Source organism: Streptopelia decaocto (genome assembly GCF_964273445.1).
Source record: "Streptopelia decaocto genome assembly, chromosome: 2".
Classification (NCBI taxonomy): Eukaryota; Metazoa; Chordata; class Aves; order Columbiformes; family Columbidae; genus Streptopelia; species Streptopelia decaocto.
The window spans coordinates 137,215,278-137,238,371 of NC_138655.1; the positions used below are offsets into that span (position 1 = coordinate 137,215,278).

Here is a 23,094-nt window from a genome sequence, read left to right on the forward strand (position 1 = left end):
TCAATTGTAAGTTTAATATTAAGAATACCTGAGGAGGTTTCTTTTTATTTATTTCTCGCACTACATAATAACCTATGGTGGCAAGTTCCCCAGGCTAATTATTTGTTAGACTATTTCTGACTCTACATATGCTTTCTTTTATTTGGTGCATATAAAGTGAGGGATGAAAAGCAGAACAGCTTTTTGGCCTTCTCCATGCCATGCTTTTTTTAATGTCCTCTTTGGTTAATGTTTTCCTGTTCTTCACGGAAATCAGCCTCTCTTACCCTGTGGATGTTTGGCTGCTGATGTGCAGCAAGCACACTTCTGTGTGACTTGAAATTAATTCCCTTAAGACAGGGTGAGTGGAAATTGCTTGTACAGCCATGGGTCGTCATAACTAGATGGAATGAATGTCTTTTCCAGGCTGTTCAAACTCTTTGTTCTTTGCTTTTATTGCATACCAAGTGGAAGCTTTCATTGAACTGACTGTAGTGTCATTTTGATTAGAACTCCTAAGAATACTGCTTCTAATAAAAAGAAATTAATAATTTGGTTTTTTGTGTGTTCCTTGACATTTGTTATGGTGAATTTTGTGCTGCTTGGAAATAAATCTTTGTTCCCTGGCTACTGCCATGTGAACCCATTAAAGCTATGCTGTTGCTGCACGGAGATAAGGCAGCCTTGAGAGAAGGCAATCTTAAACCTCCTAGACTACCAGCAGGCCCCGCAGCCACATATTTGAAGATGATTTTAAGCTGTACAACCCAGACATTAAAGAAGTAGCAAAACAGAAGAATGGTTGGCCTTTGCCTCTTTAAGAGTAGGAGTTTGATCTTCATTTAAACTCTTGGGTGTGATCCAGAGAAATTAGAACTGCTCAGGGTCTTTGCTGTATCAAATCTACTGCTGGAAACAATGCCAAGTTGTCTAATTATGAATTTCTGCTTATTAACTAACTTAAGGAATGGCAATTCTGCCTTTATCTCTGCTCTGCTACTGCTCTTGCATATTGGGAACCTGGCTGTAATGATGAATTTGAATAAACTGCTCTTGGGCTGAGGAAGAACGTGCAGACTACTGCTTGAAAATTTGTGACTCGACATGCAGGTCTGGAGGCTGCCATGGATGACTAATAAGTTGCTAGCAAACAGATAACACATTCGGATCCGTTCCTTCTGAAGTGAGTGGCAGCATGTAGGTCTTGAATGGATTTGCTTTCCAAAAGCCTGAAGTACTAAGTCTTAAGGGAAGTTACTTATGTCTTTATTGGCTTTCTGTCTTGCCAGCAGAGGAAGGTAGGCTCCCCCAGAGGGCAGTTCAGTTAGACAGTAAAGCCAAGGTGAGTAGCCATGCTGAGCACTTTGCTTGTTTTATGTTCTGTTGTGGCTTGCTGAGAGGAATAATTCCTTGTTCAACAAAGTCATTTCCGTCTAGTGATATAAACGCCTCTTGACAGTGTTGGTGATGGGGCGTTTTAGGATAAATTTTAATCACTGTTGATAACATTTTGTACACATTTTGGTTGTGCTCTTATTTATTTTGTATAATCTATGTTATATTGTATTTCAGTTTTCTGCAAGCCAGTGGTTTCATAGCTCTTGCTTTTTCTTTCATCCCTTAGGTTGATATCCTTTCAAGAGTTTGTGGCATTTGAGTCAGTCCTGTGTGCTCCAGATGCATTGTTCATAGTAGCCTTTCAGCTGTTTGACAAGACTGGCAAAGGAGAAGTTACTTTTGGTAAGACTGTTCTTAAATGTACACTCTTAATTTAAAAATCCCTACTTAGGCTAAACTCCATTTCACCTTCTCTTATCACAGGAAACACAGGGATTGATAGTGCAACTACACTAGTGCCAAGCAACTTCCTGGCTGAGTTTTTTTAATCGTTTAGATGTGTACAATATGAAGTTAGGGTCATGGTCATCTTCATGGTTTTCTCTGCAGAACTGGTCGCTTCTCTTTTTCTCTTCCCCAACATGCTTGTGCAGGCCTTCAGATCAGCAGTGAAAGGTGGCCGTAGAAAATGATTGTAAAACCACAAGTAAGCTGCCAGAGACTTGAGTGAATATTGAGTCTGAATTACCCTGAATTATTTTTTGTTTAAATTGGCTATATTTCAAGCTGGCTTCCTTATGAGGCTTAAAACTTTCTTCTGTGAGATTTTACAGTAAAACATTCCCTCCCCACCCTCTCCAAAAAAAAAAAAAAAGAGCTTTACAGTTGAGGTGTGGTATTTGCACTGGCAACATCAGATTTACTTGATTATGGGGACTGTTTGTTTCTAGATACCATAGAGAGAGCTTTTGATATCTGCAGGACTGTCTGCCACCTGCCTAATGATAAGGGCCATTATGTCTGGGAGAAGGATTCAGAAATTAGCAGTTTTGAATATCTTCAGACACTGAGCTTGCACTTCAAAAAGTATGGGGGATTTTTTTTGCCCTAACTACCTACACTGGATAAAATTGCTATTTCTGTTCTGCTACATTTGGACACCGTTATCCGTACATCTCAAGTTTTATTGTTTGGTTGTTAAACAGATTTAAGTAAAAGGAAAGTTGACTCTCTGTCTTTCTGAAATGTATGGTTCACGTATCTTTTGCCTTTTGCTAGTATTCCCTATAGTTGTTTTATGCTCAGTTGAAAAAGCCCTTCCCTTTCCATTTGAACTGACAAGATCCTGTTACCATTGCTTGAAGCATCATTGTATTCCTTCTACCATCTCCAAAAATCTGTATTTGAAGTTGCGGCTGGTGAGAAGACTTCCTGCTTCTTCTTGTGTCTGTTTTGGTTTTTCATTATTTTGGTTTTCTGTTGAGGTTGTGAAAGATGTGCTTTTTTCTGTGTAATATTACTTGTTAGAACAGCTTTTAAAAAATTACTAGGGATGCTAAAAGATTTGAAAGAATTTCAGGAAAAAGTTCTGCTGATCATAACCTTGATGAAGGAAGTATTGTGTGCCTAACGGTCTCGTGCATGTGTATAGAAAGAGAGGCAACGAGAGACAGCATGCTTTTAAATCAGGAGGGCACATGTATTTTGCAGAGGTTTTCTTCCAGCACCAACAAACCAGGGTTCCTGGAATGCCTCTGATGTGCAGGTTCTTGTCTGCGTCAGAGCCCCTGGTTGCTTGGAGCGCTCGTTAATAATCTCGGAAGAACTGTAATTGTTTGATCTGAGTGCTGAATCAGTCCAACTTAACTTTTTAACTCTTGGCATTCTTGTTCTTTCTTTTCCTGTTGGCAAATGCTTCCCTTGGGGTTTAGCACAGTGAGTCAAGGGATTAGTTTGGCATTTCAGGTCCATTGAAGTCCTTCTAGTGATGAGAGAAACTCCTGTGCCAAGCTGTGTTTAAGGTATTTGAAAGAGGAGATATGCCAACATTGGCAGAACCTCAGATAGCTGTTTTAATTCCTTCCTCTCCTGCTTTGAAAGCATAAATGCATTTGTAACTTCTCTATAGTACATTGTGGCTACCACCCCAGCAAACGCCTGGAGTGGGGAGGATGTGAGAGCCGTCTCAGTGTTGTGCTTTCTCAGCAGAAACAGTTGACCTTTAGACAAAGCTAGTTTCTATTTTCTATCATAAGAAAAAAAGCTTTTTTCCCCCCTATTATGAAAAAAAATACCCTAATACTTTCACAAATGAATTATTACAATACTGTCCTGTAACTTTGCCACTTAGTGCCCCAGTCATGCGTCTTTGAGGTTAATTATGAGATCTTTTTCCATTGACTTGAATGAAAGTGGGATCAAGTCCTTATCAAGGTTAGGAGACTTAAATAGGGGTTTTGTATACTGTGGAATTACAGTGTGAAAGGAACAGAAGAAAAGGGAAAGGATCGTTTTTCACTATACTGCTGTTAAGTGTAGTATCTCAAGGATCCCATTATAAGTCTGTATCTCATTGTTGTAAAGAAACAGCATGGCTTATCTGTGCAGTCATTGTTTTTCCATATACTGAGATAATGGTCTAAATATTTTAGCTTATACTGAATGGAATATAGGGCTTCCCAGCTGTGAGCCTCACATTTTCTACTAAGTAAATCATCCAAATTTTATTCTTTCACAGGTACACTGAGCTTGGCATCTTTGTAAACAAATTAATAATGGGCTTTGCATCAATGAGCTTTTACACTGAATGCCGCATCCAGGCTGTGGATATTTAGAGAAATGTTCTGGGTAAAGAAGTTCCAGTATTTAATACTTTGCACTTTTCTTGAAAAATGTTGCACTCTTACTTCTGGGTTGGAAATGCCTTTGTATTTTAGCAATATGTTGACAATTTAAAATGTTTAATTTCTTTCAGGTTACAAGTTAACTGTACCTGGTTCTTTGACAGAGCTGGCATCTATTTAAAAGGGCTGATCCACAAGCAGTGTGTGTATGGGGGGGGGTGGGTGTGGGAAGTATTTCTAGTTTATTGCTTTTCAAGGGGAATGAAATGGCCACTAGTAAATTAGTGGCCAGTGGCTGACTGAGATTACACCTGGCTGTTGCATCGTGTAGTAGATTTATCTGCTGCTGAAGTGTAAAAGCTTTGACAGTTCGCAAGGAGTTAAAGCTCTCAGCAGGAAAGTGGGAGGAAGTTTAGCTGGCTTTTAAATTCGAGGCAAAGAGCAAACCATTGCTTCTTACTGTTGAGTGTTGACAGGCACATAAAAGCTGATAATGTAAGTCCAGGGGTTTAAGAGACTTAGTAGAGTTGCTTTTTTTCGTATGACTGTATTTTAATGCCTCATTAAAGAAGCAGAGCCCTTTGAAATTCTTTACTAGATGGCGTTGCTTAAAAAAAGGCGAGATGGTTGGGTAAAAATGTCAGTGTTTAAAAACTAGGTCGTCTTAACCTCCATCTCTAATTTTGGATGGATAAAGGATAAGAAATGATGAAATCTTAACAGTTCTGAGCTGTGAATAATGCAGTAGTGATATGCAGGGACTGGAACTTGCCTTTTCTAGTGTCAGTTCTCACAGCCCTAGTGAAAGGTAAAGTAAGTGGTGTCCGTTTTGGTTTTGCTCACAGAGAAAGGAGAGGGACAAAAAGAGATGTGATTGCCTCAGTCTGCGCTGCCAACCAGCGCTGAACCTGGCTTTGAAGATTTTCGTTCTGATTTGTTTTAAAGTAGAATTTCCCACCAGACAGAAATTCTTGCTCCCGTACTTAATGAAATGTAGCTGTGATACAGTGTGGTTTATTTGTTTTTTTCATTTGTTTGTTTTGGTTTTGTTTTTTTTAAGGTCCTGTAATTCAACCTGAAGTGGTTTCAAAATGGATGCTGTGCTGCTCTTAGAAATATGAGTATGCTGTAAAACAAGGCAGTCTTTTAATTAAAAAAAAAAAAAAAAAAAAAGCAGCAAGCCAAAACCCCCCAAACCCAGCAAAAATGTGAAGGGAATGGGAAATCCAATGCAAAATTGTTGCTTGTTTAGTATAACAGGTGCAGAATCTAGCACCGTATTCTGCTTTTGTCTCAAAGCAAAACTTTATTTACATGTAGACAGCAGCTATTGTGGGGCTCTGCTTCTGTTATTAATTATATCAGTACCGTTCTTAGATAAACACGTTAATTAAGGATACATCTTGCTAAGCACTCCTGTTTGCTTATCTGATACTTGGGTTGCATGAATACCTGTTTGTAAACTTTCTAAAAGCACGTAGCTCTTAACAGAGGTTTAGGTAGCTATACAGCTATTGTGATGAGCTTCAGAGTTTTCCTTATAACGCTCTGATACTTTTTCAATATGCAAAGAATTATCACAGGAGTCTCACAATGGCTCTCCTGACCAAAGGATTAGGTTCAGACTGGGTGAGCTAACTCTTGCTTTTGTTACAGAGGCTTATTTATTTTATGCTTTGCCCTATAATTGTTTGATATAACTTGGCTCTTCTTACAATCTGCAATTCTGTTTGTTTTTTTTTTCTTGCACAACACCTAGCGTAGCAATGCCTAACATGGTTCACTCACAGAATCACAGAATGTTAGGGATTGTAAGGGACCTCGAAAGATCATCCAGTCCAATCCCCCTGCCGGAGCAGGAACACCTAGATGGGGTTACACAGGAAGGCGTCCAGGTGGGTTTTGAATGTCTCCAGAGAAGGAGACTCCACAACGTCCCTGGGCAGCCTGTTCCAGTGCTCTGTCACCCTTACTGAGAAGAAGTTTCTTCTCAAATGTAAGTGGAACCTCCTGTGTTCCAGTTTGTACCCATTTCCCCTTGTCCTGTTATTGGTTGTCACCGAGAAGAGCCTGGCTCCATCCTCGTGACACTCACCCTTTACATATTTATAAACATTAATGAGGTCACCCCTCAGTCTCCTCCAAGCTAAAGAGACCCATGTCCCTCAGCCTTTCCTCATAAGGGGGATGCTCCACTCCCTTAATCATCTTTGTTGCCCTGCGCTGGACTCTATCCAGCAGTTCCCTGTCCTTCTTGAACTGAGGGGCCCAGAACTGGACACAATATTCCAGGTGTGGTCTCACCAGGGCAGAGTAGAGGGGAAGGAGAACCTCTCTCGGCCTACTAACTACCCCAGCAAGGAAAAGCTAAATCTGAACTACCAGAATAAATTGCTGAGGCTGTAAGCTTATCACCTGATAAATTGCAATATTCAGTATTTCTTGGTGAAATTTCCGTTGTTGGTTTAAATTGGTTAGAAACCATTTGAAGCTAGTGAGGTGTTAGCTTACACCTACACAGTGAAACATTTGTTGGCTTATAAATGACAGTTGCCTAGATATGATAATCCAGCAGCAACATTACAAATGCAAAATTTGTTTGGTCTCTTGATATTTTTTGTTGTTTGTACTGGATTTTGCACAAGTAATGGTCAGTTTTAATTAAAAGAGGATGTAAGGCAGACTTGTTAGTATGTTTATTTTCTTCAAAACCATTTTTGAAGTAATCTTGATACTATTTTCAGAGATTTTCATTTCCAGACATATGTCAACTTGGCAAGTTTTTCTTGTTTTGTTTTTTCTTTTAACTAAGATACTATGTAGCCAGGCAGACTTTCATGAAGGCATCTTAAGTAAAACAAAGCCTGTTGAGTCACAAAGTAAATCTGTCATTTTAAATATTACGAGAAGCTCCATCCTTTTACACAGTTGCATTTCATTTCATTTAGAAAATACAACTGAGTTTTCGAAGTCATCCAGAACTGAAATTTGTTGTTTTGGTTTGTCTTTTTTTGTTGTTGTTTGTTTGGTTGGTTTGGTTTGTTGTTTTTTTGTTTTTTTTTTTTTAAATCAGAGGGACCTACTGACAAACATCAGGCTGTAGTCTGAGCATATCTCTTGTTCATTACCAAAACCTAAGGAATGATCATAGAATCATCAAACAGTTCAGGTTGGAAGGGACTATGGCAGCCATTTGGTTCAAGACCTGGGCCATCAAGACCAGGTTGCTTTGGGGGCAGCATCCATTCAAGGTTTTAAATATCTCTGAGGATGGAAACTCTGTATCCCTTGTAAGCAAGCATCTACCAATGTTCAAGCACTGTTATAGTGAACAATAATTTTCTGATGCTGGAGTTGCACATGTTCCAGCTTATATCTGTTTCCTCCTGTCCTTCCACTCTGCATCTCCATCTTCCCATCACCCTCCCATTGAGTAGTTGCAGGCAGCAGTGAAGTCCTCCTTCAGCCTGCCCTTCTCCAGGCTGAGAAGACCCCATACCATCAGCCTCTCCATGCATGTCATGTCACCAAGCCTTGACTATCTTATATGGAAAAATAAACACGGTATTTTATTTTAGTTAGCTAGGTTATGCTGTTTACCTTGGTAGAAGTGACCTTTTGGTGATGATGATGATGATGATGATATTATTATTATTATTATTATTATTATTATTATTATTATTATTATTATTCAGGGCAAAAGGGGTAAATTTGTTTTTTATGGGGCCTAGTACTTTCTAAATCTGTGGTCTTTGGACTCTGGCAGTTCGTTGCTTACTTCTAAGGAGACCAGGAAGGGTAATAAAGAAATGCAAGGCTGTTGCCAGTAAACTGAAATTACGAATATCTACACAAGAAGTAGAAATATTTTGAAGGGACTGCATCTTGGAAAAAATTTCAAAACCTTTTCTGTAAGCCTGTTATGTAATATTCTGTGTATAATTTCATGTTGTTTCCCCTGACATCTAAGGAGGACAAAAGCAGACAAGCTTAGATCCAGAGTCTTAGCTGCTGAAAGTGATGGTACTTCTGGAAAGACCCTGCTTTTGGGGGTATTTGCAATGTTTAGCAGAGGTACCAGATGTGCTCAGGCATCTTGGTTAAAAATCAGGGCCAACCTGAACTGCACAGTGTATGGATATGTCATGAGGAAGCGAAGTAATCATTTTTAGAAGTGACAAGAGCACAAACAACTAGAACAGGAGGGAGGTAAAAAGATTTAAAAGAGAGAACATTTTCAGCAGAGGGGTGAAACTTATTATCAAACTTTTGAGTGGGAAAAATCATGAGAGCATAAACATGTTCTTGCAATAATGTTTTTATTAACGAAAACATAATCTGGGAGACTTCAGTGTCCTTGTTGAAAAGTTTGGATAGGGCAGTGAAATTATAACCAAAGGAATTTTGTTCAGTAGCTAGAGCTCTCTCCTGAAAGAGAATGCATGCTGAACTTTTTGTTATGATTCGTACTGGCCTTTGTGGTTTGCTCTCAAAAGTCTACTTAGTGCACCTGAAAGACATTTGGTTGGCAGCACTCATCTGAATCTCACCTCTGGGTACAACAGGTGCCATATGGCCTTTGTTGCTTCTTCCATTTTCAAAGGGGAGGTGGTTCCCACCTGAAGAGAAGCAGCTGCTGTTGGAGAGAGACTCCAGTCTCCCGCTTCTCCGTCCTGCTGTGGCTGCCTCCAAGGGTGCTGTCCTCCCTTGATGCTGGTGCAGCACAGGCTCTTTTCTGCCTCGAGTTGTGCCAGTCAACCAATTCATTTTATGAGGGCAGCCCAACAAATATCATAAGGTTTTGCTTTCCAATGATGTGCTCCAGATGTTGGTACGTTACCTGGAAGTGAAAAACCATTGCGAAGGCATCCCTTTTTTATTTACCTGGAGCTTATTGTACTTCTTCAATGGATAGATTTGTACTACAAAAAGAACCACCCTGATTTTTGGAACTTTAAAAATTATTTTTATGAGCAGTGTTTTCCAAACAACTGAATGTAGATGCATACCAATATCAGATTGGCATGCGTGTGTTGTATGGTATCTTGTCAGAGATCAGAAGAACTGTTCAGAAGCTGTTCCAGTTCAGTGGATCAAAAATCCACATTTTATGAAAGGCTAATTGTAGATTAACACAATTGACTATCATGGCTTCAATTCTAAAAGACAGAGGTAACAGAGAGCTCTTCTAGTTGATGGGATAATTCAAGAATACTACATGCTCATGTGGCTAAAATATTGTGCTTTCTGCTGCTACTTCATGCTACTTAAAAAGAAAAAAATAGGTGTGGAAAAGGTGGGAGAAAGCCAATTTGAGGGTAAATTTCAACTAGATGAGGTCACCCTTTGGTTAACAGTAAGCTGAGGGTTAGCCATCTTCCATACAGCTGCATATCCTGTTGGAAAAAAAAAGCCCAACATGATTACTAGGTGGCATTTGAGGACAAACCAGAAGCTTCCACACCAGAATATATTTAAACTGTGGCAGCAGCAGTATACCACTTTAAGCTTGATTTTTATTTTATTTTTTTCTCCATCCCATTTTCAGGTTGTCCTGGCACTACAGATTAGAAGGTAAAACCTTCAGCAGAACCTAATAGCTAGGAAGGTGTTTTGTTATTACAAATTTTAATATGAAATTTCAGATAGAAAAATACACATACTCTTGGAGTGTGTATAATTTAGTTTTCTAAATTGGAAAATCTGCTGTTACCTAGCAGTTAATGACTATTTTTTCCAACATTTGGAATGCAGGACCTGATTTGATAAGCTGATAAAAGAAAACAAAACTGAGAACATATTGGAAGTGCTCAAAGTGAAAATTACAGTTTAGGTAGGTTTTTGGGTAGATAGTTAGACATTTTAATTGAACTAAAATAGTTTTATACTAATACAGTACTGTTGTGGGAGTACATTTTGTGGTGCATTTGAAATTGAAGTATTTAAGTGGGGGAAAATGTATGTTAATGCTTTGCAAGAAAGTGATTTTTTTTTTTTTTATAACATCTATCTGAGCAAAATAGCTGTTAAAGAAATAGAGCTCCCAAGTCTGTATTGGAGAGTAAAGTGTAAAGTTTAGGATCATTTCTTCGAGCCAAGAGTTTGCTTTTATCACTTTGGTTAGTATATTAAACTGCTGCAGGGAACTATTATGTGAATTCGGAAGCAAATCTGTATTCCTGGACAACTACAGCGAAGTCAGTCCCTGCCAGCGTAAAGAAAGGTGTTGAGTCAGCCTGGATCCTGGAAGTCCTGTATTTTTAACATCTCCGTGATAGGGATAAGAGAAATTAGTCCAGATGATGATTTCCGTTACCCACGTGGAAATGGGGGCATTGAATTTCATACAACAGCTTTGGTTGCACACAAGCAGCAGAAACCCCTGATTGTCCATTACAGTTAGCACTAGTCCACAGCTGGGCTAACTCAACATAGCTAAATTGGTTAAAATTACCATTTTTATTATTTGAATTTACTTTTGTCTTTGGGGATTTTCTCTGAATTTGGAGTAACTTGTATTAAAAAAATAAGCTACCACTTACATATGTGCATGCACGCAAAAATATCAAAAGAAGTGAATTCAGGGTTTTTTTTAGGTATTTATATGCAAGTGTATATGTTCAACCGCAGATGAAAATCTAGATGGGTTGGGTGCACAAATGAACGGTTTTGCAGTCTTTTGCATTAATCTGTTTTAAAACAGTAGTGCTACCACATAATAGAGTGCAGATAAATTGCACTGACCTGAGCTGCTGTCTTTTTTCAAGTCACCCCCCCCTTCTTGAGTCATGTAATACAATCCCATTATCTTCAAATGACATGTGCCGTTTCTACTGTGCCATCTTCAGTTTTGTGTTCTCCCAGACACCTTCCTGGTAATATTTTAAGAAGGAAAGAACCTATTTTTTTATTCACAATGCAGAATAGGTCGTGGTCCATGTTTTGCAAGGATTTAAGCAGTAGTGAAAATGCAGCCTAAATGTAGTGTTTCAGGGCTTCTAACCTGTGCAAGAAGGTGGTTGTGACAGCCCTTCCTGCTCTTCTTGCTTTGCTGAGGGGAGTTGAAGGGATGAGTACCTTTCCTTTGCAGTCCTTGGTAATCAAGCTATTCCAATGCGTTATTTAATTTACAGCATGGCAAGTATTTCAACACATTTTCTTGACGAAGCAGCAAGGAGATCAAGAAGGCAGTTGTAGTGCTTGTACTCCCAGAGTGTTGTACCTCTTCTGGGTGAATGGGAATAAGTGGACAACCAAGCCATGCTGTTGTACTACCTTGAGGAGATGTGATGTGGACAAAAATCACCATTATAGAACAGTCCTAATGCCAGACCATAAAAGAATGGAAATAAACTGTAGCCAGCTGTGTATCTGAAGTTCACAACAGTAAATAAAAAACAAAACAAAACAAAAACTCAGACAGAAAAGCGCCAACTCAAACCTTGGATAAACCTGAACAATTCCAGTAAAACAAGATTTTATTTCTTGGGTATTTTTGTCATGTATATATGCACATATTTGTACACATGTGCCTTCTGCACAGGTTCTTTGTGCTTTTCCTGTGGCCAGGAGCAGCACGGGCCAGTGGCTTTGCCAGGCAGGTGAGCCTGCAGCTGAGTGAGGGTGCTGGGGGCCAGGGGCTTGGGCAGAGTCCACCCAACAAGGGCTGCAGTGCCACACTGCCCAAGCAAGGACAGCAGAGCAGATCTGGTGACAGTGACCAGAGTCAGCTGAGAGTCCATTGAATGCCAGGCAAGTCCACAGGGATGAGACAGATCCAAAGTCAGGCTGGGAAGCCAAGCCAAGGGGTCAGAGTCACAAAACCCTGTAGGGTGACTCTAGACAAGGATGAGCAAGGACCTGAGATGAGGCTTCTCCCAGCTCTTTCTCCTGTAGCTCTTTGCATGGACCCCAATCCACATGCTCATGGGTGGGGTGAGGGAAGAGGTTGCAGAACCTGGTGATGCACTCAGAGTCATGAAGATTATGGAAAAATGTAGAGTTGTTTCAAATTGTCAGTGAGGGCCCATCACAAAGCTTGTGGAAATCATCCTACTCTCATCTCGGATGAGCACTAGGTCAGGTCTTGCTTGCACCTTCGCAAGGTGCTGGGGTTTCCTAGTCACAGTAGTGAAACAGCTACTCTTACCGATAGTTTAATTTGACCAATCGGAATTCCTCCTTTGCCTTTTCTTCTGTGTAGGATTTATTTAAAATGGCTTTGAAAAAATGCACTTTTTTATTACAGCCATTTGAAGGAAACTGTTTCCAAAAGCATGAACAGAAGTGCTTAACCATTAACAAAACATGATTTTATAAAGGTATCACCTTTTGTCTGAGCCAAATGACAGGGATTTGCATATTCAGGTTTAAAAGACCTTATCTCTTTATACTAAAATAGCTATTCCACACTCTTAGCATTAATTTTGCTTCATTTAATCCAAGTTGTAGCTATAATGCTCATTATGTTCCTCTTCAGGGCCTTAAGTATGATGAAGATAGCAGCAGTTACTGCCAGAAGGGTTTAAAAAGGTTGCTGGTGCATGTGGAACTCTTGTTAACTTATGATAGTTCATATCTTTTCAAATTTGTCTTTTGTTTGCGTCTTTGCAGAAGCTAGCCTGTGTTCTTTACAGAAGTTGCTATTGCCATTGTCAGCAGGGTAAATCTCATTTTTTATCACAGCCCAAGGTTTTGGTACAGATTTTCTATACCATCTAGATTTTCTATACCCATTGTGAAATTTTTTCTAGCTGTGCATTGAGATTGTCATTGCTTCATTGGACTGAATGATGATGCTGCACGAAACATTTAGGTAGTTGTGCAAGTAAATAGTTTGAAAGAATTTCAGATTTAATACGTCAGCTATTGATATGCTGTAGCTTGTAAAGATTTTGGTAGCTTGTTCTGTCAAGTGGCAAGATGTCATAGGCAACTAGTTTTCCCAATAAACTTGATTAATGAGTAGAGGATTTCTGAGTTATTTTCTTAAATGTAAAATATCGTTGGATAATGACTTTCAGTTTGCTCCTTTTAAAATTAAAATATCCAGATAGACAATTTTCACTTGGGGAATCCAGTGGTCTTTATTGTGTCATGAGGGTATGTGATTATTCCAAACCCCTCTTTATTTCTAGTCATAATTTTTAATCACAGTATGGAAATGTGAATGCAGCATACTTGCTTGTACAGTAAGCATTTAAATATAGACATATACTGAAGAAGAAGGTCCCCAGGACTCCAAGGACAGAAAAAAACCCATTATACACCAACAGGCAGTTCACCTGGAGGGAAAATAGAATATCTTTTTTGTACAGTGATCAGAAACAAATGGTGAGGTATCTATTGTATTCTTTCATTAGAGGCAGCATGAGGAAAAACATTTATAATAGAACTTTGCAATTTGTTTCAAAATCGAATTTCAAAGTTTAATTTTTTTAAAGATTGACACAGATGACAGCATGGATTTCTAAAAATGAATGTTTAAAATCTTCTCCTTTAACCTGTTGTTCATTTTGCTTTCCAACTGCTCTGGTTCAAACAAAACAAACACAGAAATGGTTCTGTCTTTTGCTGGTTTTAGATCTTGTGCTCTTACAGCTCCAGAGGGTGGAACATTGACATTTTGACGCTTTAAAACTAAAACAAATAAAGTGTTTTAATAGGGATTCAAAAGCTTCAGTTTATCAGGTATTTTGATTAAATATTGGTTTAGGATCAAATCACAGTTGCCCAGAGAGGTTGTGAAATCTGCATCATTAGAGATACTCAAACTCCAACTGGACATGGACCTGAGCAACCTGAGCTGGTTGGACCTGCTTTGACAGGTGGTTGTACCAGATGACACCCAATTGTCATTTCCATCACAAATTATTCTGTGACTCTGTGAAACAGGTTCCTTTAAATAAAAAGATCAAAACAAACAAAATATCTCCAGGCTACTGAAGGACATTGCTGCTCTTCACTGTGTTTAGTTCAGCAACTTGTGGATAGCCACGGAACTTCGCCTGCAGGTTTAAGGTGAAACCATGTTTTTAAATTGTCCATTTTTTTTGGTTTAATACTGGACTTAGATGATTAGGAGATAATACTGTTAGGACTGAACAATAACTTGGAGTGAGTTCTAGTATGTAATTGGATACATGTTGATGGTTAAATCACAGGCTAAAACACTCAGAATTGTTCATGGAGCACGAACGGTCTTTAATGTCTGACTTGGGCAATCTGACTACAGCCAAGACTTAAGTCAGTGACATTGTTGTAGCAGTATGGGTGATGAAACTAGCAAGAAAAGAGGAAAAACTCTGTCCACTGAGTGTATATAGGAGTTTGTGAACCGCAAAAAGTTGTGAAAGGCAAGTACAGGGTATGTGTGAGAAGGCAGTGGCAGATGGGATACCATGTCTGGTGCCATGGAGGAGTTGGCAGAAGCACAGCGGGCAATCTCCCATCCAGCTACCCACATGCTGTAATCCAGCCTGTACTCGCTCAGAAAAGCATCTGCTATTAGTTGCTAAGACATATTGACATCAATATACAGTATGATTTTGGAAAGATCAAGTAGTGTAGGGAATTCTCTTGCTATTGTAATAAATACCTACACTAATGTGATAGTCCGTATTTTCCAAGTCATAGCAAAAATTAAGTGTACATCTCCTGCTTGGGCTGTTCCGTACTTCTGTGAACTCCTGAGGCACGTGTGTAGCCTTTAATCTCTAAAATAGAAAAGGCAATGCAAATGCCCTGGATATATACTTTATTATATTCTTAGCTGACTTGTTTTAAGTTCCATTGCTGTGAGTTCCTTTTGCATTTGTAATGCCAATAATTAAGCATTGTATTTAGTCTGAAATTACCATTCTTTTTGCTTGCTGATGTTTAATTTTCTTGAGCTGGAATTTTTCTTTTGGGCAACAACTAAAGAGGGTTTACAAGGCACAGAGTTGGGGGAGCAAGATGCATTGTTCCCTCAAGATAGCTGATGCATTGTTCTGTCAAGATAGCTAATGTGTGATAACTAATTAAAATAAAATTGCTGTGGCATAATCAGAGGACACTTTGTAACTTTCATGTTAACAAGTTGAAGTAAAGATCATGAGGACCCTGGCCCCATCAAAAGGAATTTGAGACTGCTTTTATACTAGCTAAGATTTTCCCATCTCTTATCTTGCATCCAGTGAGAAAGCACATTTTTTCTCTGAGAAAGGCAAATCTGGAGTCCAACCAAAAATAGCTTTTGGTAAACAGTGACTTGTTCCTAATTTCATCCAAATAATATCAGGGTCTTGCCCTGGGAAAGTCCAGGAGGTGGGATGGGAGAGAAGGAGGAAGAGGATGAGCATCTGATTTCTGTGCAAGAGACAGGTACCAGAGCTGTTCTGGGGATATCTTAATCCCTCCAGAAAAGCAGAGTGGTCACTACCAGGGAGAAAAAACCTTCTTTTCCTCTTGTTTGTGGGCAATCTAGTCTGTCTTCTTCATCCTGTTTCCCTTCTCAGAGGGTGGGGAAGGAAGTCTGGCAGAAAGCAGGAACTTTAGAGAGGTGATCTTCAATGGCATGTGGCAAGGTGCCTCAAGCTGTGTCAGTAGGAAGCATCCTAAGTAAAAGACATTGAACAGAGGGACAGGACCTCACCCTGAACTGACTGACTTTCCTTCCTGTTGCCCTGAGAGTAGAATTTTGCTCCTGGATAATGCTGGCGAACAACATCTAAGCTGGCTGTGATGGAGCTTGAAGGCATGAATGAACAATGCTGTCATGGGGCCACTGTCTGACATTGCTTGAAGAAAATTCTCATGGGATGTTAGGGCTTGAAGTTTTGAATTTTAAGAATTTGAGGTTAACTGGGGTCAGTCTTTCTGTTTGTAAGTTAAATCCAACTTTTTCTTTCACCACTGATTCCCTGGGATCAGTGGGTGCTGTGTTTTTAAAGATGAAGCTACTGACTGTGTTGAGGGGTGGGAGGAGGTTCACTGTATTATCTGTGGTATCTCCATGAATCTCAGAATGTGAACAGCCCCCGTGCTTTAGAACAAGCCGTTCTTGTGGGTAACGCCAGCTTTTGGGTCTGTGTGGCAGAACACCTGTCCCTTTCACCCCCTTGGGACCATTTTTTCCTATTTCTTTATCCTTCATTCACTCTGGCACTTCCTGACATCTTCCTGGCTCTCAGCCATCCCACCCTGCTCTCTCTTTTCCTGCTTCCTTGCCTTGGGAATTTCACCCTGGCAGGGTATTCCCAGGCCAGCAGAGCTGCCGTGCCTTGCTGGCATGGCCTGAACCAGAAGCCAGAACCCAACCTGCTCAGGAGACGGGACTTCACGGCTCCAAGGAGTCGGCTCCCACCGTTTCTTGTGGCGCTGGGGCGAGCTGGAAGGCGGCTCCTGGGCCTGCCCCGCAGGCAGAGGCTGGCTCCAGCCAGGTGGCTCCCATCTTGTTCTGCACACAGGCAGGCACAAAGCTGGGCTGATTTCCCTGCCCCCAGGCACCAGCCACGCTTGGGAACTGGCTTCCAGCTCTGCTACTGGTAGACAGACAGGAGCTCTGGGTTTGGGCTCCTGGTCTTTCTTTCACAAAGGTGAAGGGAGCAGGAGACCAGCTCCTGGCCCTGCCTGGGGGTGGGGAATGTCTCCTGGGAACCAGCTCTGGGTGCCTGCAGGAACCAGCAGGAGACAAGAACTGGCTCTTGGCTGGCGTTGCTGGACAAGTCATACAGCAATTGGGAAGGTATATAGCAGCTGGGAACCTCTGGCCTTGAGCTTGTCTTCAGAAGGTGTCTTTGCCCTGTATTTTTGGCTGAGACAGACTGTCACACTGAAGTGGGTGCTGTCGTGTGAGACAAGTACTTTCTCAGATCTTGTTGCTGTTCCCATTAGTTAAAATATGTGCAGTCCTGTTCCAGCAATGTGTCATCCTTATTACTGATTGTACAACTTGGTGTGTTTCAAATAGTTGTTTCTTCACCAAAAATGCCACGTATTACCAAAAAGTCTGCCAGACCTGTAATACACCATTGCCCAGTTACGACCACTAAACTGAACTAAACTATGAAGCTTGCCTTTAGGAGTGATCAAACAAACTTGTCACACTGCGCTCCTCCTTGTAGCAGAGGTCTAGGCTTAAAGTCTGCTTAGTGCCAGAGATGGCGGTAAGTCTGTGTCCCTGCCTACCATGGCCCCCTTGTCCTGCCCTGCCCAACACTGCTCCTGGAAGGTGACTACAGAAGAGCGGATCTTGAAATACTGGTATTTTTTGTAGTTGATTTGTTTGAATGTGGAGAACTCCGGGAATAATACAAAAGCCTGAATTATAGTGACATGAAACTTTCATTGTTAGCAGCTTGAAAAGATTATGCTGAAAATTGTTTAGCTATCTTTTTATAAATTGTCTTTTAATTTTAATCTTTTCTTGCTTGACTTTGAAACTTGAAATATCTAGTTGAGTCTCTTCTAATCAAATGTGAGTATAAAACTTCAGAAATAAAGAGATTATTCAGAGATTGTATTTGTGAGGGTGTTCAAAACTTTTCATTTATTTTGATTTTGGTAAACAAAAAAAAAAAACAGATTTGCTTTATAGTATGTTACTCAATTGTATGAACAGTATTGATTTCCTGTTAGAAAATATCATATTTGGTTTTACTTGTGTTAATATGTACTTGTATCTATTGTTATTTTATTATTAAATGAACATCTTTCTTTCTTCCCAGAGGATGCTAAGCAAGTTTTTGGCCAGACCACAATTCATCAGCACATTCCTTTTAACTGGAATTCGGAGTTCGTACAGCTGCATTTTGGAAAGGATAGAAAGAGACACCTAACATATGCGGAGTTCACCCAGTTTTTACTGGTGGGTCTAATGCAATACAGTTTGTCAAGATTAATAAGAAGAATGCAAGTATCCAAGTGTTTGCAAGAGAAACAGAGTGTAGGCTTTTACAGTTAGAGTGCTGGACTTTAATAGTGTGTTGATAAATAGGATATGCTTGTGGAAAAATTGCTGATTCAGACTAGCTGTGTTTTTTTGCTTGTTTTTTCTTTTGTTTTTGGCATCTCTGTGCAGAAGATGGAAGATTACCTTTTTTTAATACACTATTGCATAGACAGAGACATGAAATCAAAACCCTGGACCTCAGTGTCTTAAAATCTCCTATATATTTAAATCAAATGAGTTCAAGAATAGCAAATAACAGTATTGAACATTTTGGACCCAGTTGCCCAACTGGTATTAAGAAGAAGTACTGTCTGTAAACATCATGTTTACCAAATTTGTATTTCATTCAGTGCTGAGATCCAATAAAGGTGTTATTTTGCTGCAAAGCCCTTTCCACACAATTCTTTATTTTTGACCTTTTTTGAATTAAGAGTATTTCAGGGAAATGTGGTATATAGAGAATAAAATACAGTCTTTCTTTTGCAAGGAATTCTTGGCTATTCACACTTTAGGGTACTTTGTTATAGAAAACAAAACCTTGTGGTAATAAAAAAATAAACAGATTATCTACATTTCAGCAGTATTGTTAAAAATAGTCTTCAGCAGGAGAAGTGATACTTGAAGCGGTAAAACACGTGAATTTCTTATTTGTATTCCTTCTGAATACTTAATGCCTGTATTAGTATTTACACTAGAGATTTTTAAAATGGGAACCTGCTTCAAGACGGCAAGGTTTCTTTTTTTCTTGTTTACACAAGTATGTTAGTTCACAGTGGGAGGTGGTATCATTTTGATGAGGAATAATTAAGATAATGCTATTGAGACAAATGTTTCAAATTGACTTTGTAGAACAGAGCCTAATTAACTTTGTATGAAGAGGACGTCAGATATCATATGATTAAATCGCATTCCCTTAGGTTTTGTATTGACTATTGTAACTCCTAAGTAGCTGAGACATAGACTGGTTTTGTGACAGAATAGTGAACTAGAACCTCTTTTGGATAAAGAAGCAAATATGTTACTTGATTAGGAAAAAAGGTCTTTGGCCGCATGTTCCCATGTTCATGTATCCTGATTTTTGTGGATCAAAATCATAGTCTTAACAGAGTACTGGTCATGTTTGCCTCCGGCATCTGTTTGTTTGGAGGAAAACCTAAGAAAAACCCAGAATGAAAACAATTACACATTTCTGCCAAATAAAAGGCACAGAGCAGGGAGGGGAACAGAGAGATAGAGCTACAAGCCTAAAAGAGCTCCTAACCTCATGGCTGGCTATTTGGAAGATTTGAGTTCTTTCTTTGTGTCTTTTGTTTATTTTGTGTTTTTTCTTTGAATTAGGAAAAACAAGAGCAGAAGCAGGAGCTTTCTAACTTTGGAGATGAAACCTAACTACTAGACTTTGTCATCCTGGGGAAGGGTGTTCCTCTTTCCTTGTCTAAAAAGACTTTTCTTGGCTGGGATCATATTCTGCAGAGAATTGTATTTGGGTTTGATGTGTCTTGCCCCTGCTTCATTTTTATTTTTTAACCGCCTGTACTGCAAAAGGAAATCTTAGCTAGTTAGAGTAGCTAGTGCAGAGTCAGTGGTCCCCATGAGCTAAACAGCCCTTTTGGTGATGATCTGTGTAGCACAGAAAGAAGGAGGAAGAGCATACACATGGAGAATAAGGATGATGATTCTGGGTGTCCTCTAGAGAAGTGAGGTGCCTTCAGGAGAAGTTCTGAGGCTGCTAATAAAGATGCTCTCAGCATTGGTGAAGGCAGCAAGGACTTTGAAATAAATTAGTTGTCCTAAGACTCTGCTGAAGCTGTCCGCTATCAGTACAGTCTGTTAGGATGTTCAGTCAGTCACAGTAATTTGGTACATCGTTTTACCCACTTTCTAGAACTGTAAATCTTAGAACTACTTAAGTTTCCTTGCTGATTCTTGCATTGCAGCAGGGCATTATAGATACCGAATTTTGGGCTCTGAAATGACTCTTAGCACAAACTGGAGAGTTAATCTTCACAGGCATAGAGATCTTGCTTTAAGCTCTGTAACGCTTTGTACTCAGCCTTTCCTTCTGACATTCTGCCTGTGCATGAGTCAGTCTCCTTGGTCTGATGTCTTGACTTTGGACCTTAGACAGCAGGAGAGCACAGTAGATACCAGATTACCTTTTCTGCATTCCTGATGTGTGAATGTTCTTCACATTGCACTTAACATGGGCCAGATGGTTCTGTAAGGCGCTTCAGGTACTGCTTTGTAAGTACAATGCAATTTGCAACTTTTATTGAAATAATCCAGCTAGACTCAAATTCATTCATGTTGAGTCCTGTTATGCCACATAAAGTTGTTACATATTCATTATCTGTCGCAGCATTTGGGCTAATCATCACTTCTGGCAAAGCTGAAGGTACATGGGAAATAACCATATATTTTATCCATGCACAAGATGGATTTCTTCTGGCTTTAAATAAGAAGAGTTTTTATGGGATTCTGAATATTTATATCCTGTCAGCACTTTTTTGTTTCAAGTAACAGAGATGCCCAAAAGTATAGCCTCCGAACTACTTGGCTCTAATACAGTTAATAATCTATTTGCATCAACCCAGAGCTCAAGGTGTGTTGTTTTACCCTACTTCTCATTTTGCTAGCTTGAAATTAACTTCTGTGTCTCCACTACATATCCGTCACATCTATGTCTGTTTGGATATGGTTGTGTTCTATCACCACTTAAGTGGCAAGTCTGCTTCATGAAGAGCAACACTGACCCCTTTCTCAGAATGTAAAATCTATTCTGCAGGGTAAATTTTAATATATGCTTAAATGTGGGCCTGGTAAATCCATTTCCACGTTGTCTGGGAATTTATTTGTACCCAGCATACTAGTTGATGAAGTAGTATTCTTTATAATTGAACCCCAGGATCTACTCCAGTGGAAGGGATTGTGCTGTACCTGATGACTTGTAGATTCGTCGGAGTGGAACACAAACATAAATTTCTATCAAAGTGGAAAGTAAAGAAGCTTTTGATGAGCTGTAAGTGAAAGCTGAGGTAAAATCCCCAGATAGGAAATAATTTCATGAAAATTCTGGTGCCAGCATGCCTGCCGTGATGTGCAAATTAAGTTTTCACAAAGTCTTATGCTACCTGGGAGAATTCTGGACTTCCAGCATCAAGAGAGAAGCTTGTTTTCTAAGTATATCTAAGTTTACAGACAGTCTAGTCAGAGACGGTTCTTTAGGATGTGTAATTTGTCTTGCAAAGTAATGAGGATTATAATTCTTTAAACCTTAATCTGTCTAGGTAAGCAGTATTGGACTGAAATAGGTGAAACAATAGACATTATTGCAAGTCAGATAGCATCTCTAAACACTACAACTTTATTGGTTTTCAGTGTATTTTTAGGGTGGCATTTTTTTTATATTAGCCACATATACACAGCATAGGCGATTTTATGAACATCTCGTAAAGATTTCCCTCATAAATTGCTAGTAGCTGCTGAGCCTCATTTTGAAATGTAGTCAAGCTGTGAGATGTCTCAGCTTTCAGGCTTGAGGACTGAGGGAATCCATAGCCTTTCTTTTGAGTTAAACATCTTAAGGAGTTTATTACATTGTTATGCAATGTACATGGATTAGAGAAGTGACATCTGTTTGTTGTGGGTTTTTTTGTGACAGACTTTTTAGGTGAAATTTAGTTTTGAGACTGTGTTACCATGTAATTCTCTGCACGTTCTTGTATCCCGTGTTGCTGCCATGGTCGTGGTTTGGGAATGTTCCGTGGCTGATGGTCTCTGGGCTGTTTTCTGCAACTGGAAAATGCATAGCACAGCTCAAAATAACCATAGCCTAAAAAGACCTTACCTTTCTGAGAAGGTGGGATGAGTCTTCTTTATCTATTTGCAGTATGCTTAAACCATTTCATTTCTGAACTAAGGAGGAGGTGTGAACAGGGAGCTCCAGAAGACTGACATCATCCTTTTCAGAGTTTTGTCTTGCTGTCTATCTACAGCTAAGTGGCCCTTTCCTAGCCAACAAAAATATGGGCAAATGGCAGCATGGAGTCCTTGACCATGTGTGTAACCAAGTGGGATAACTCTTCTCTCTAGTGGGTTCCACATGTGCCAAGAACATTGAAAGGAATCACATTAGGACGGAGTGCATGGGATGTTTTTGCTTGCTCTCAACTGTGGCATAATACTAACAGCCTTTTTGCAATTAGCTGGGTGATGACAAGAAGCATTCGCTTAATGAGTCTCTCTGGAACTCGAGCCACGCTTTGCATCTGTGGCTGAGATATCATCGTCAGCCAAGGTCCCACTGATGGTATACGGGCCGTCAAACTCACCGATGGGTGTACACAGGTGGTGACAGATTGGACTTCTGCAAGTGATGTTCAGGTTTTTTACTGCATTTGCATGCTGGATTCTGCCAGTACAACACTGCCAGCAGCTTCAGTTGTTCAAGCAGACTGAATGAAAGAAGGAGAAGAAAGCAACGTGCACAGTTTCCCATGTAATCCTTCTGCAAATTCAATTTATTTTTTCTTTATTGATGCTGCCACTTAATAACAAAAATTTTTCTTCATTTGTTCAGATGTTTCCACCTACCAGGTGGTGAGTATTTAGGAATATAAGGGTTATTATACTGAACTCCTCTTCAGAGCTCTATGCTTCCCGAGTAGCTGTCTGCCTCAAGCTGGTGAAGTTTTTTTGTGTTCTTGTGCTCCTCCCACCATAAACCTCCCAAAATTGCCTGCTTCCAAATTTCTGCTGAAATTATAGTCACAATTGGAGTGAAGCAAGAGCTTACATGGCAGCATCCAGCCAGAGTGAATATTATTGCTGAATTGTAACACCTCCACATAGGGGGCTATAATGTAAAAGAAACGTGACAGAACTGAAATTGTAACACTTCAAATTATAACTCCCATGAGCGTTTCTCATCAAAAGCGGAAATTTCTGAATAATTCGTGAGTGAAACGTAGTCATGGAATATTGATCAGTCCTTTTCCCCCA

The 23,094-nt window shown here is 39.7% G+C and overlaps 1 protein-coding gene across 2 annotated transcripts in view; it reads left to right on the top strand.

Moving 5' to 3' along the window:
- The window catches only part of SLC25A13 (solute carrier family 25 member 13), a 100,360-nt gene that overhangs the window by 32,910 nt on the left and 44,356 nt on the right, over window positions 1-23,094 (top strand). For both annotated transcript variants that reach the window (XM_082044125.1, XM_082044126.1), the window contains 2 exons: window positions 1,604-1,719; window positions 17,870-18,009. In XM_082044125.1, the coding sequence (XP_081900251.1) occupies window positions 1,604-1,719; window positions 17,870-18,009 (256 nt within the window). The remainder of the gene's footprint in view (window positions 1-1,603; window positions 1,720-17,869; window positions 18,010-23,094) is intronic.